The sequence below is a fragment of the Choloepus didactylus genome, chromosome 10 (assembly GCF_015220235.1).
Source record: "Choloepus didactylus isolate mChoDid1 chromosome 10, mChoDid1.pri, whole genome shotgun sequence".
NCBI classification, from domain to species: domain Eukaryota; kingdom Metazoa; phylum Chordata; class Mammalia; order Pilosa; family Megalonychidae; genus Choloepus; species Choloepus didactylus.
The window spans coordinates 91,206,777-91,222,086 of record NC_051316.1 but is presented as its reverse complement, the minus strand read 5'-3'; the positions used below and the strand labels follow the sequence as shown (position 1 = coordinate 91,222,086).

Genomic DNA, 15,310 nt, shown 5'->3' with positions numbered 1-15,310 from the left:
GCTGATAGATTTCATTTCTTTGCCATGTGGACTTTTCCATAAGGCTGCTCATGGCACAGTTTCCCCAGAGTCAGAGAGAGAGAGAGAGAGAGAGCTGAAAGCTGTGGTTTTTATAACCAGCTGCAGTCTCAGAAAGGACAGGCCATCATTCCTGCCATGTTCTATAGGTCACACAACCAACCCTGGTAAGTGTGGGAGGGTCCCTACAGGGTATAATACCAGGAGTGTGGGTTTGGGGGCCATCTTGGGGGTTACTTACTACAGAGACAGTTTTGGTTCAAGCTTGGGCGTTGCCATCTCTGAGACCTGAGGTCCAGTCTTGACTCTATCACTTCCCACCTGTGTGCCTTGGTGAGGTCACTGAGCCTCACTGTCCTCATTTGTAAAATGGAACTGACTACACTTCCTCCATCACTGGGTGGCTCTGAGGGTAAAATGAGATTGGGCACATGCTTAGTACGGGGCCTGGCCAATGCGAGTGCTTAATAAACAGAGGGGTTATTACCCCCTTTTTAACACATGGGGAGTCTGAATTTTTCTGTGGCTGGTGCATGGCCTTGGCCGTGGTTTTTCTGTGATGTCTAATGCTAGGCCTGGATCCCAGGCACTGGGAATTGCTCAGAAGCCGTGGGCCCGGCTCCTTGTCACATTGAGCTGGAATTGGGCTCTGAGGGTTTGCAGCAGCCACATGGGAGAGACAGGTGCTGGGAGTTCTGGGGAAGTGCAGAGAATTGAGAATGTGCTTGAGCTAGGGGGGGCAGGCTAAGCCAGGCTGGGTGGGGTGGCCAAGGGGCTTTCTGAGGAGCACAGGGCCCCAGCCTCTTTCCCCAGCACTGAGCTGGGGCCTGGCCTGGAGCAGGTCCAGTCAGGAGGCTCTGGCCCTTGGGGGAGACGGTGTCTTCCCAGGGTTGGGATCCTCCCAGGCTTGGAGTGCCCTTAGTCTTCCTTCATTTATTCATTCCATCACTTACTCCTCCATCCCCTAGGCTCCAGGTGCCCAGGTACCAGGCCCTGCACTGGGGATACAGTGCAGGCAAAACGTGGCTTCTGCCTTTGTGTTGCTTGTGGAGTCAAAGAGAGAGAAGAAGAAACAAGCAATAGGAATACTCAGTGTACCAAGTATTGGGAAGTAAGATCCTCAGGGGTCTGTGGGAAACCGGAGAAGGGGCTAACCCAACACTGGGGGCCGGGAAGGCTTCTTGGAGGAGGTGATGTCTAAGCTGAGGACAGAAGGAACCAGTCAGGTGAAGAGCTGGGGAACAGTGTTCCAGGAGAAGGAATAGCATTTGCAAATCTCCCAATGAAAAGAGAATCAAGTAAGGGAGGGAGACAATGAAGGCAGAGAGAGATGAGGCCAAGACAGGCCAAAACAGGTCTCTCTGGGCCTTGGGAACTGTGCCTACAAGTTTGGACTTGGAATTACGGGTGGTGTTGAGAGGTTTTAAGGAGGAGAGTGATGTGCTAAGACTTTCCTATAGACAGTACACTGTATGATCTGCGTGGGTGCGGAAAGTTGTGGGTGTGGGAGACTGATGATAACCATGATACATTAATAGCTAACACTTCCAGGATATTTACCACGAGCCAGGACCAGCACTGTACATGTTCCATGTACTAACTCATTTAATACTCTCGACAACCCTTTGAAGTGGGTGCATTCATTGTCCCCTTTATAGATGGGGGTTTGTCCAAGGTCGTACAACTGGAAAGTGACAGAGCTGGGATCTGAACTCCAGAGTTTATGCCTTGAACCACCACACCCTGTGGCTTCCAGGGATAGACTTGGGCTTGATCCTGCTGCTTACCAGCTTGGTGAGCTTGGACTTGCACTTTCCCTCTCTGAGCCTCGGGCTCATCACCTGTGAACAGTCTTAGCGATGCCGTGTGAGTTGGAGGTAAGAGAGGCCTGGGATACTGACGGGCTCTGATAAAACTGCTGTTGCTGTTATCAGCCAGGGGGTCTGGACAAGCAGAGAAGTCTGGGTTCTCCAGGGAGGCCTGCACTTGGCGTAGCCTCTGCTGCACATCTGATTTCTTTTCAGCGAGGTCTTATTTGTTTGGGGCTGTCATCCTGTCTGGTCCTGCTCTCTTGCCTGTCAGCCGGTGGCCTTGAAGTCATTTCCCCATGTCAGAGGGAGGAAGCAGCTGGCACCCCAGAGGCAGGACTTCTGGGGCCCAGGGCCACTGGGAGCCTCTGGCCCTCGGGTCAGGGAAGGGATGGAGGATTGCCCAGCACCTGTGGTGATGGGAAATGAAATTTCCTGCCCATCAGGGTGGCAGCTGTGGCCCAGACTTCCCGGCCAGGCTGGCCGAGCCTTCTGGGGCAGGGAACTGGCAGACACAGTGCCCACTTCCTCCTGCACAGCTGGGAGCTGGCTCCTGGCGGCACTGGGGCATGGGAAGGAGGGCCTACTTTTGTGGACCAGCCTGAAAGCACTTGTGCCTCATCTTCTGGGTCTTGCTTATGGTGATCGAGAGCCCTGGGTCAGTATCTCGGTCTTGTGGCTTATTTGGTCAAGTAATTTACCTTTCTGAGCATGTCTTACCTCATCTGTGAAATGGGGATGATAAAGGTAGAGCCTACCCTATAAGGTCCTTGGGAGTTTTAGGGAGATACTCTGCTAGCTTGGGGCTTGCATGGAATAGTCAATACACTTCCGCACCCTCCCCCCGGCCTCTGCCTTCTGGGCTGTAGGCTGGGCTGGGCTGACGAGGGCTAGGCTGGGTGGGGTAACTCCCCATGGCTGGTGACCAGGACTCCATCCCAGCTCCCCAAGGTCAGTGCCCTTTCTATTACTTCAAAAAACTGCCCTGAGCTAAGTTATCTTGGCTTGGCTCCATTTCTCTCTAAATAGATGTTTGCCTGCCTCTCCTCTTTCTGTCTTCTCATTTCAGTCCCTGCCTCTAATTCTCAGCTTTGGAAGCCCATGGACTAGCTGCTGGGTGGACAAGCAGGGGAGGAGGGTTTGGGCTTTTGTGGGTGCTGAGGACCCTCTGGTCAGCCTGGAGGAGCAGGAGAGAAGCTGCAAAGAGTGTGGACAGTCTGGGGCCATTTTCTCCATCAAGAGCAGCCCCTGGCGCTGAGGATCTGTGATACTTTTAGGGGCCCAGGAAAATGTTCTAATTTTAATTTCTTTTTAACAGAATAAAAAATGAATATAATAATAACAAATAGATAGAATGAATCCAGCCTGGATTGTATTCATCTTTATACCAATGCTGTCGTAAAATAGAATTTGTGATATTTCTTTAAGGAGGATGGGGCCCACAGAGCCTGCGTCCCTGGCCAGTGTGGCTGCAGCTTAGGGCCCAATTGCGGGATCTTTAAATGGGGGAAATGGGGGAAGGATCTTCTGAGCCCTCAGGGGATGGGCTGTGGAGGCCATCGGCCCTCACTCCCTCCCGGCTCTCCCTTGGCTCAGTTAGACACATTCCCTGCTACCTCTAGACCCAGGGCAGGGTGTAGGCCGATCCTGTCCCCTGCAGGTCCACCGTGTCCATCTGCAGGGGCTGAGGGTGGAGGAGGCTGGGCCCTGAGGATGAGGCACTGGGAAGATCCCTGGGCTGGGGGCCGGCCCCTCCCTCATGTGCTCCAGCACTCGGGCCAGCCCTTGCCCTCATCTGGGCTGCAGTCTCCCATCCCTACAGCAAGAGGCCTGGCGGGAGATGCTTCTGGGGTCCTGCCTTAATTGGGGGGCTCCAGATGAGGAGGGGGGGTGACTGCAAAGAGAAGCCCCAGAGAAGTTTCTGGCTGAGGCCCAGCCGGGAGCTGAGTCTGGTATTTGGGCTGCTTTGGGATTCACCCCTGCAGGAGGATGGAAGAGGTGGATGTGACTCTGCTGGGGGAGCTGCCAAGTTGTCCCCCTGTTCCTGGGGGAGACAGAGGGCACAGTGGACGAGAGCCTGGGCTTTAGCATCGGCCATCCTGGGGCTTGGTTCCCAGCTCTGCCATTGACTTTGAACTGTGACGTTGGGCAGGTTCCTTAATCTCTTTGATCCTCAGTTTCCTCATCTGTAAAGTGGTCTATTGAAACCCTTAATGAACTTAGGATTCTGAAAGCACTTGTTGCAATGCGTATCTCGTAGTGGGTATTCCATATGTTACCCTTTCTGCTTCTTATTTGCTTATTATTCTCAGAATGTGTTCCCTTCCAAGGTGGGAAGTTCAGAAACAGGCTCTAGGAAGGGAATGGGGAAGAGAGTGCATGTCAGATGATCCCAGAGTCAGGACCAGATGGGCTGGTTGGGGGCTGAGGACAGGAGGGACAAGAGCTAGTCTGAGAGAAGGCGCAGGACAGCAGCCTGCCTGGAGGAGGCGGCCTGCCTGGTAGGTCTGTGCTGAGGGAGGCAGGCTTTCCAGGTCCCCGGCCATGGGGCTGAGCCTCAGCTCTACCCAGGGTAGGAGTAGTGTGTGGGTGGGTGGGTGGGGTGGCAAAACCCTGCAGGACCAGTGACCCTTTCTGGGGTGAGCCTGAGCTAAGGGATCCTGAGCCACAGCAGCTGCCAGGCCCCAGTGACAAAGCAAAGAGGCGTGCGGGTGGTGTCTGAGGTTGGGTCCAAGATTGTCTTCCTCTTTGCAGTAATTTTCCAAGTTGTGTTTATAGCTTCCTGGAACTTCCCTAATTCCTGAGGCTGGGAGGGGATTTTGATGTCATAGTTTGGATGAATGGGGGATATTTCTGAGAGACAGAAAGAACAAAGAGGTGGACACTGTTCCATGCTACTGGACTCAGCGGGTTAAAAGTAGGACAGGGCCCTCCCTGGTGGGGGGGTGGGGTCTCAGTTCAGGGACCCCAGGATGGAGCTGGGAGGCCCTAGAGCTGGGGCCTGGGCCCATCAGGGGTTGGACCTGCTCTTGGCCTGTCGTAGAATACAAAGGATCGAGTTTCTGTTTTAGGAAAAAACTTGCTTCCCTTCCCCCACCCCCACCGATTATAAAAGTAGCACGATACTTAGAAAAAGGTCTGAAAGAAATACTGCACTCTATTACTTATAACTACCTTTGGGGGAGGGTGCAGGACTTGTGGTAGGTAGGTCAAGAATTAGGGAAATTTTCATCTCTTGGGTATTGTTTGAAATTTTTATAACTCAGGAGACCAGGGCAATATAATTATTACTATGCAATTATTACTATTTTCACTCTCAATTGTCCCAGTTTGGACCATAAATGGTAAGGTCACATTATTTATGCTGAGCATGTTTTATTTTGGGGGTAGCTTTACATGCTTGTTGCAAGAAGTTCAGCAAACATGGAAAGGCGTAGAGAAGAAAGTAAAGATGATCTATAATCCCTCACGAGGCTGGTCCTTTGGCTCAGACAGCAGGGACCATGGGAATGGCTGCCTGAGCCCAGCCAGTCCTCCCTGGACTCATTCTCCATCCATAGAGGATGGCCTGGCCCAGACCTGGGGGTTAAACAAACCAGAGGCGAGTCCAGGAGACGTCTGAAAGCAAGCCCCCTGTGGCCTGGGAGGCAGGAGGAGGTGGGGGGTGTTTGCGAGGCGGTGGGGCTCACCCCCAGCCCCCAAGCAAATCTCACCCTGCCGGCCATGGTCATGGTCAAACCCAGCAACACACACATTCTTGTGGCCAGAGCCTGCCTTACAGCCCCTTGGAGGTGGGCTTCTTGGGAGGCGTCACAGCCAGGTGCAGGCATGTTGTTTCCTGCACAGCCAGCTGGCAAAGCGAGGCCCCTGTGACCCCACACAAGTGGGCCTTCCTACTGCCAAGGGCCACCCCCTCTGTCCTTGTCCCCAAGAGCTCTCCACTGGTGACTCAACCAGTCTCCCCAGGCCCAGGAGGGTGAGGCTGGGAGAGGGGAGCCTCCCAGAGATGGGAAGGGGACGAGAACAGTCCCCCGGCAGCCAGGTGGGTCCAGCCACCAGGCGCGGCTGACAGGTCACCAACCTGCAGATGCTCCCTGGATGACGGAGCCACCTCGGGATGTTGCTGCAGAACTTGGGAAGAGCGCCTTCCTGACGTGCCGGGCCACGGGCCGCCCGCCCCCGACGGTCACCTGGCACCGTGGAGATGGCCAGCCGCTGGCGCCCGGGCGAGGCAGCAGGACTGGGCAGCTGGATTCAGGGGTGCTGTTCTTCGAAAGTAAGAGATTAGGGGTGGGGGGAGGGTGGGCCCAAGAGGTGGGACTGCTTCTGAGGCGTATGGGTCAGGCTGGGTGAGCCTGGGCACTGGCTCCATACTCTGAACCTGGTGATAAGAGTGGTTATTATTGGTCTGCAGAGCCCATGGTCTTCCACCTGTTACCTGGGTTTGGTAACAGTACCGCCTTATAGGGTTGTGTGGGTTAAATGTAGTCATATGTGTAAAGCATTTTGTATGGTTCCCGTCACACATTCTACTGCTACCGCTTACTATGTGCCAGGCCTGATGCTGGATGCTTTATTTGCATCATTTCATTGACCCCCATGCCACGAGGTCCAGGTATTGATAAATTATTCCCCATCTCCAGATGAATGAGCAGAGGCCTCCTCACCCTTCCAGGGCCTGGCTCTGTCCCCCAATCCTTCTTCTCTCTTCTGTCCCAGTCCTCTCACCTGAACCTCTCTGCGAGGCCAGGTTGTGGGGCTGAGCAGCCAAGCTCAGGGTTGGCTTCTGCCCCAGGGGGAGCCAGAGCTGGGGGGGCTGGAGCCAGGGCATGCCTCAGCCATGAGGTTTGTCTCTTCCCTGCCCCTCAGGTGTGGTCCCTGAAGACCAGGCCTCATATATCTGTGAAGCTCGCAATGTCTTTGGGAATATCCAGGCAGAGGCCCGGCTCCTCGTCACCGGACACGGTTTGCTGGTGGATCTGAAGAAGAGGGAGAGGAGGGGGAGGCGGGAACCTCCTGGGGGTGCAGCCAGGCCACAGGCAGCCTCAAGGAGATTCCACATGGCCACCCCATCCTTTGGGACAGTTGTGCCCATGGCCAGGTCCTCCAAGACAAACAGCTGTATCCCCACTTCCTGGGCAGTGTGCTGGGACCCTGTGAGACCCCTTAGGATCCTCAGTCCTGATATGTCTACCAGGTCCCCTGGGCAGGGGGAGGGTGTTCGGGGGGCCTGTCCCCTGGATGAATGCAAGTCTTCTCTGCCCACAGTGCCCCCGCAGATCGCCAGCAGTGCCTCTGTGGCCCGGGTCTTGGAGGGACAGCCCGTGTCCCTGCCCTGCGTCATCCTGGCTGGAAGGCCCTTCCCGGAGAGGCACTGGCTGAAGGCCAGCCAGCCCGTGAGTGCCAGGCTCCTCTGGGGGCAGCGGGCAGTGGCGCCTGGGGACAGAGACGGGCTGGTCACGCTCAGGCCCCAGCCTCCACTTTGCTGCTCCTCTTTTTTTTAGAATGTCCTCTTCCTCCCCCTCTCAATTTCCTGCCTCTTTCGGGAACCTTCTCTGACAATGCGCTGATAGCACCTGTTGTCCTCCATAGTCCTGGCAATCGATGGTTTGATGGTGGCTGCCAGGTGTCCTGGAGGTCAGTTAGTGCTGCGGGCTGAGACGTGGGAGCCAGTGGTGGCACAAACACCGCACTCGTCACCCTGTTCTGATTGTTCCAGGGCAGAGATGGGACAGTGACCAGTTTACTATCTGCCCCTGATCCCTAGTATATTGCTGGGCACTCAGTGGTTGCTTAATGAACTCACACTGATTTTATTTTCTTCTATTTCTCCTCTTCTGTTCATCTTTCTTTGCTGTTTCCTTTTTCTCAACTCTTCTGCCCTGTCCTCGGACATGCCAGGAGTCCCGTGCTATAAAGGGGGACCTGCACCTTGTTTTACTTGAAGGGCTAGGAGACAAGCAGAAGAGGCAGCAGTTTCTTGGCCATCCTTTCCGAGCCCACTGCCCTGGTGCCGGACTTGTTCTTTCTCACTCGGGCTAGAGCCGCAGCCTCCTACAGTGTCCACAGCCAGGGCCGCGCATGGCCTCCCAAAGGCAGGACAAGCCCCTCAGCCCACCTCGCCTGCTCTGCCCCAGCACCCCCCACCTGAGCTATTTCCCTACATCCATCTTATGTTCCTGCCATGCCAGAGACTCACTGCTCCCCACATACACCCCCTGCCTTCCCACAGCTGTGCGTCAGCTCATGCTTTCTGCCACCAGGTCCTTTCTGCCCGCTGTCTCTTTCCGGTCCTTTCGTAACAGCAGCAGTCGTGAGAGAGTAATGGGACATTGAGTGCTGCAGGCACCTTCCCCATTTACAGATGGGGAAACTGAGGCTTAGAGATCCCGTAACTAGAACTTGAACCCGGGTCTGCCTGATGCCACAGCCTGTGCTTCGAAAGCTCCTAAAGCAGGAGTCAGCACAGTATGGCCCTCAGCCTGTTTTGTTTGTTTTTTAGTTTCATACTTTATATTTTATTTGAATGAGTAAGATATCCAAAAGAGGCGTCAGTGTCCAGAATACATTTTCAAAGGTAACTTTTATTAGGAGAGTTCTTTTGGGCCAGAGCTCAATTAGCATGTATTGTTACCAAACAATTAATAATGTGCTGGGCGCTCACAGGTAGCCTGAGTCAATAATTCACCACTTTCCAACTAATACTGTTGAGTGATGAATATTTTAAATCACAAAGATAACTACTTTCATCTACCTTATCTCATTTGATACGTCAGAGAAGGAATGCAATGCAATTATTAAAACCTGATTTTTCATACAAGCAAATTGAGGGATGTACTCAACTGCTATCCCAGTAAATCAACTAATTGATGTCAAATCTGAGTGCGAAACATCTTGATAAGGATAGAGTATGTCTTCTCTGACATTATAGTTATAGTTTTTAATATTACTGAATTAAATATATGTTCAATTAGAAAAGGAGATAGAAACGTAAGCAATAGGTTTTCACTGTCAGAACAGTTATAAGTGAATCACAATACCTAGTTTTCTGAATTAAAACATCATGATATGGTCTGACATTTATTTGTAACAATTTTAAATTGTGTTTATGAAGTACATAAATATGAGTGGTAATTTCTAAACAAGATTCACCGTTAGGAAGGTAAAGTCCTTAATTCATGAAGTTTTTAGTTGAGGACTAACCAAACTAAACTTATTGATAGGAATGTATAGGGCAGAATGACAGCAAAACCAGTGGGACGTATATTTAAGGCAAGCGTTAAGTCAAAGCAGATCTGGCCTCTGCTACTAATAAATTCTTCCAAACCTGTGAATATTCTGGACACTCAGCTAATTGTTGGTGTCCAATAGACAATATTTATAACCAACAGAACCTCTGAATTTTCTTCTAGTGTGTCTACATGAGAATAAGTCCAAACTGGCTTCTTTCATCACATATTTACACCATGCCCATGTACAAATATAGCAGAGTCCATATTGTCTGTCTGTTCATTTGTTGATTGGGAGAGGCTGACTGCCTGTCAGTTATGAAGAGACAGTTCCTCTGCCTGTTTTTGCAATTGCACGGCTACACTCCCTTGGTTATGGTTTGGGCCTGTTTTTGCATTACAGTGGCAGCGTGAGCAGTTGTGACAGAGGGAGACCATCTGGCCTCTCTGGCCCTTGACAGGGGAAGTGTGCTGACCCTGCTCTAAGATTAAATGGCACCTCCTCCCAAAGGCCTTTGCTGATTTTCCCCAGCTGGAAGGAGTCTTCCTCTAGGCGGCCCTCCTGTTTCCGCTGTATTTCAGAATCACCTTGGCGAGGTTTTAAAAATCCCAGCGGCCATGCTTCAACCTTACCCATTCAATCAGAAACTCGGCGGTAAAGACCAAGGCACTGTTATTTCTTTTAACTATGGAAATGTGTGGTTAGTTTAAAATTTTCCCCAGGTGTTTTCAATGTGCAGCCAAGTTTAAAAATCAGATGTATAGTTGCATTCAAAATTTTTTTTAAACTAAACTGTAAGCGTTTTGACACCAAGATATTATTTATTCATCTCTTTACCCCAAATAGCCCCTAGCACAGCATCTTACTCATGGGCTAGAAATTCATTCACTCATCAGATGCCTGTTGATCACCCACTGGGTGCCAGCCGCGGAGCAGGTGATGCGATGGGTGTGATGGTGAAGCAGGGGGCGTCCTGAGCTCAGGAGCTTCCGGGCTCTGCAGAGGTGGAGCCCTCTGATGACTCACCTCTGTGCCTGCATAATCAGACCTGGCTGAGCAGGACTGCACTGTGGGTGGTGGGTGGCAAGGAGGCTCCCTGGAAGACGATTCCTTGAGCAGAACTGCAGGATGCATGGGGAAGGGGAGGGCTGGGAAAGCATGTCGGGCCTCACCAGTGCCAGGCTGCAGACGGCCAGAAGTGCTGAGTCTGTTTGAGTTCAGTGGGGACTGAAACCCCCTCAAGCTCACTCAGACCAAAAGGGCCCCTCCTGGAACCTGAGGACAGAATGTGCAGCTGGGGCTCACAGGACAAGGACCAGGGCTGCCAAAAGCGGGTTCAGGCTCTATGGAAAGGTGTTTGGGGCCCCTCGCTCAGGCACAACTGGCTGGAAATCTTCACGAGGTTTTCCCGTGCCTCATTCTGGATCAGTGCTCTCCCCACCTCACCCTGGTCCTGGCGGGGATGGACCTGGGTGGGAAGCCACCAGGAGCCATGCCTTCTGCTCCTCCCTCTGGGGTCACATCCAAAGTGACTGTTCCTCTGCTCCTCTCTGCACCTCTCCATTCTCTCCCTGCAGGGGGGTCGTCCTCTGGTCTGGGGTCACACTGTGGAAGGGCCACTCTGCTCTGCATGCCTCAGAGCTCCCCCTGCCTAAAGGCTCTGCCCCAACTCCACATTCCCATTTGAGACTCTAGTTGGCCTATCTTGGGCCAGTTGGTCAAGGCCAGAGCTGGGGTCAGGGGTGAGCAGGTCCACCTGGCCTTGCAGGGCCAGTGGGGGTGGACAAGTCGGGCCCTACCTGAGGGTGCCCCAGCAGACAGTGCACCCCCAGGCCCTCAACCTTCCCTGAGCCCCTGGCCTCTTGGGGCACCTGTCCCTGCTGACCTGGCAGGCAGGGCCATTTCCTGGGGTTCCCTCTTAGCTGGCTCTGAGAGAGGCTGCCATCCAAACTGCTGCTTCCTCATCCTCACCAGCTCCCACCTGGCAGCCGGCATTCCACCCGAGCAGATGGCAGCCTCCACCTTGACCAGGTGCTGCAGGAGGATGCAGGGAGGTACAGCTGTGTGGTCACCAACCTGGCCGGCTCTCAGCGTCGGGACGTGGAGCTGTTTGTCCAGGGTGAGGCCCGCGGCCCTGTGGGGTGGGGGTGGAGGTGGGGGTAGGGGATGGGAAAGGGCAGAAAGAAAATTGCTGGAGGAAAATTAGGGACTTGACAAGTAAAAACAAAACAAACAAACAAAAAAAACCCCAAACTTTCATAAAACTACTGGCTAAGAATAACCAGATTTTACATTTTGGTCTGTATCTCTTCATACTTTATACATATATAAGCACACCCACACACACTCTCTCTCTGTATATAACTTATTTAGATATATTCTTTAGATACATATTTTACATCTCTATAACTATACATAAATTCTTTATATACACGTACACATAAATATTTTAAAACAAAACTGGGATCACATTCTATTATTGTCTTGCAAGCTGAGCTTCTTGCTTGACAATGTATTGTGACTTTTCCCTGTCAATAAATGTTTAAAAGCATCCATTGAAACTGCACTGTCCCCATTTGGATGCACTGTGTTTATTTAACTCACCCTGTGTCCAGATTTTCACTGGTGTGAACATCATGGGATGACTGCCCTTGAACTATACTTTTGTCCGTATGACTAATTCTCTCCTTAGGGAATTTCATTAATGTGGAATTAATTTCTGCATCATGGAGAGTGGACATTTTTAGGGCTTTTAATGTATTTTGCCAGTTTTCCTCCCACCTGCTTTTGGGAGCCCCTGTTTCCCTATACTCATCCAACTGTTCTTTTTTATGTAAGATGAGAATTTTAAAACTAAGTTTGGTCATATTTTGTAATTTACTGAGTATGTTAATATTCTTTTTTGTTTGTTTCCTTGGTTTAATAACACCCCCCACCCCCTCGAGGGCTGAGGGAGAAGAACGCATCATTCCCCATCTGATAGAGGAAGATCCAAAGTTCAGAGAAGGGCCAAGCCTGGCCAGGCAGCCTGTCTCCTGTAATTCCAGTTACTAACAGCCATCAGTGGTTGAGCCCTTCCCATGTGCCAGTCCTCTGCTAGGTTCCAAATCTGTTTTCACTGAATTTTCATAACTACCCCACGAGGTAGGTTTTAATCGACCCCACATTTTGAAGTTAGGAAACTGAGACTCAGAGAGGTGACAGTCTCACCAAGGCCATGTGGCCAGCAAACGGCGGAGCTGGGCTGGGCCGCGGCTGCCTCCGCGGAGGGCTTCACCGCCTCACCTGTCCCCGACTCTGAGCTCGGTGTAGTCAGGCTCACGGGGTTGGCGCCAACCAGCACGGCCTCTCTCAGCTCAGTTCATTTCCATTCACCAAATTTTTATAGCCACGTGGGTGCTGGCCACCTGGGAGAACCCAGAGAGCATTTCTCTCATGCTGTCGGAGCCTTTGGCTTCTCTCTTCCCCAACGGACTTTTACATGTCCGTTGTCTCCCTTCCCACATCTCTTAGAGACCACAGTTTTTATGCCTGCAAATCCGGATGGCTGCTAGAAACGATTTGACACCTTTTAAAGCTCACTGTGTTCCACAAACACTGTTTTCTTCCATTTCTCATCTGTTCATCCCCTAGGGAGTGGGCAGGGAATTGGGGTTAATTTAGTTCTTCTGCTGATCAGGAAATTCCCCATAAAAAGATTAAGTGGTTTACCCGAAGTCCCAGAGCAAATCAGCTGCACAGCTCATGCCAACCACACCACAGGCTGCCCTCTGTCTAGGGGGATGAGTTCAGGCAGTGGCCACCGTAGGTAACAGGACAACTCTATTACTCTTGTTGAAATTGATTTGTTTTTAAAAGTGCCACCCAGAATCCAGCCCACCGCCACACACCATGTTGCCAATGAGGGTGTCCTAGCCTCTCTTCCCTGCATCGCCTGGGGAGTTCCTGCCCCCACCATCACTTGGACCAAGGTAGGCAGGACCTGTTACCATGAGGGTAATAAGATAGGTGGGCCCTAGTGCATTATGGGGAGATTTATGCAAATCATCATGGGGTGTGGTGGTGGCTCTGCTGATGTCACCTCTGGCTCTGCCCCAGGACACCAATACCCTGAGTCCTGGGGGTCCCCACCATGATGTGAGTAAGGACGGCACTCTGCTCATCGCCCAGCCATCCGCCCGGGATGCAGGGGCCTATGTCTGCACTGCCACCAACACCGTGGGCTTCTCCAGCCAGGAGATGCAGCTCTCCGTGAACAGTGAGTGATGGCAGCCCAGTCCTGGGAGACGAGCTCAGTGGGCGTGGAGGCAGGGGCATGGACAGTCTGGCTTTACCTGTGTCTTCCTTGCATCCTAATGATTCATGACCTTCCAGCCTTTCCCCAACCCCAGTCATCCCTGTCTCTAAATTCTTCTCCTCTGAAAGCATAGAGACCAGAGCTCCTTTCACAGTCCCAAGCAGTTCCAACCCAGCCCTTTGTAACCCAACACTCACATTAACAAGTCTTGGAAAGACCACAAGCCCTGCCCTGGACCCCGCCTACCTCCCCTCTCTCCCAGTAGCTCCCTCTCTGGTCTCTCTCCCAGCTCTCGGTGCCCCAATCCTTCTAGTTTCCTTTCATTTTCTTGAATGCTCCTTCCAGCCTCAGGGCCTTTGCAGTGCAGTTCCTTCTGTTTGGAATGCTCTTCCCTGCTTCTTGTCCCAGCCAACCCCTCCCATTCGTTAGCTCTCAGCTCTCTTGGATCTCCCTAATCAGGTCAAGTCACCTTCACAGCCTTCATCACAACTGTGGTTAAATAACTGATGACGTGTGGAGCTGCTGGGTGCCAATGTTCCCATGGAGTGTAAGCGCCATGAGGACAGGGGCTGGGCCTGTCTCCTTTGCCACTATTTCCCCAGCACCCAGCTCAGGGCTGAGCACTCAGCACAGATGCCTGGGATGAGCAAACAAATGCACAGGCCAATCTTTCTCTCTCATGTATCTTAGAGCCAATATTTCTGTGTTGCAATGTTTTTTAAAGGGGGGATGGATTTCCTCTCTGAACTAACGACTCATGATTTGATAGTGCAGGGGAACGTGTGAGAGTGGATGGGCTTTGGTGTCCGCAACTGGCTGGCATGTTTAATTGTTGTTTGCAGACACGTCTCGGGTGCCTTCACGGTTCCAGCACCGGACTAGAAATCAGGGGGAGGGGCCCGAGGAAGGAGGGGTGTGATGTAATCTCTGCTATCTAGGAGTTTCAGTGGAAGATGAGAGAGAGGTGACATGCACAGATAATTCAACCAGGGTTGAGAGGGCCAGAGAGAGAGAGAGTTTATGAATGATCTGGTGGCTGTCATGGGGATAAATGGGATAATAAAGGGGAAGAAGGTAGAAACCTGCCAGAACGTCCCTGGGGAAGAACACTGGACAAAGAGAAGCCAGCAGAGGTGTAGACATTGTGGGAGGAGAGACACTGTCATGGTCATCAAAGAAAGACAAGTTTCCAGAGGGAGGGTGGCTGTGGAGCGGCGGTGTGGGGATGGAGCGAAACCCTGGGCTCCAAGCCCCGCCTGGAGACTCCCACGCTCCCTGTTGTCACACAGCCACGCCTCTGGACCTCCCTGGGGGAGCTGTTCCCCTCTCCTCCTGGCCCCCCATCCCCTCCTTCTCTGTCCTGCTCACAGTCCCTGCTTATCTCCAACAGCCAAGCCCAGGATTGAGGTGAATGGGTCACGCGATGCAGATGGGCCGCTGACAGTCACCACTAAGGCTGGCAATGAGGTGACCCTGGACTGCGAGGCCCAGGGCTCCCCACCCCCAGTGGTCACCTGGACGAAGGACGCCCACCCTGTGCCACCTGTCGCCGAAAGGTAACCAGTCTCATGGCTTCGGGCTGGGTGAGAGGCAGAGCATGGGCTGTCAGACCCTGGGGGAAGCCCATTCGCTTCCGCAGACCAGGTTTTCACGTCACCGCAGGGTTCCATGGACTCCCTGAAGCCCCAGGGGACCACTATAGATGTGGGACACTAAGGGTGAATCCCCCTCTGAAGTAACATGCTCTGAGCCTTACCATGCTCTGGCCACTGGCACACAGCCCCCGTCACCTGAACTCAACTGAGGAAACGGAGGCTCAGGGAGGGGGGGTGAGTTGCTCACGGTCACCCAGCTACAAACGAGCAGAGCCATGGTGGGGACGGCGTCCTGACCACCACACATGCCACCTCCACACCTGCTTTCTGACTCAGGGCTTCTCCCCCATCTGCAGCCTTTG

General features: G+C 52.6%; 1 protein-coding gene across 1 annotated transcript in view; it reads left to right on the top strand.

Annotated features, from left to right (window-relative positions):
- HMCN2 (hemicentin 2) overlaps nt 1–15,310 on the top strand; it is a 145,018-nt gene that overhangs the window by 39,459 nt on the left and 90,249 nt on the right. Inside the window, exons 16-22 of the mRNA XM_037797992.1 lie at nt 5,914–6,102; nt 6,696–6,791; nt 7,095–7,222; nt 11,031–11,175; nt 12,915–13,027; nt 13,155–13,314; nt 14,744–14,909. Coding sequence (XP_037653920.1) covers nt 5,914–6,102; nt 6,696–6,791; nt 7,095–7,222; nt 11,031–11,175; nt 12,915–13,027; nt 13,155–13,314; nt 14,744–14,909 — 997 coding nt within the window. The remainder of the gene's footprint in view (nt 1–5,913; nt 6,103–6,695; nt 6,792–7,094; nt 7,223–11,030; nt 11,176–12,914; nt 13,028–13,154; nt 13,315–14,743; nt 14,910–15,310) is intronic.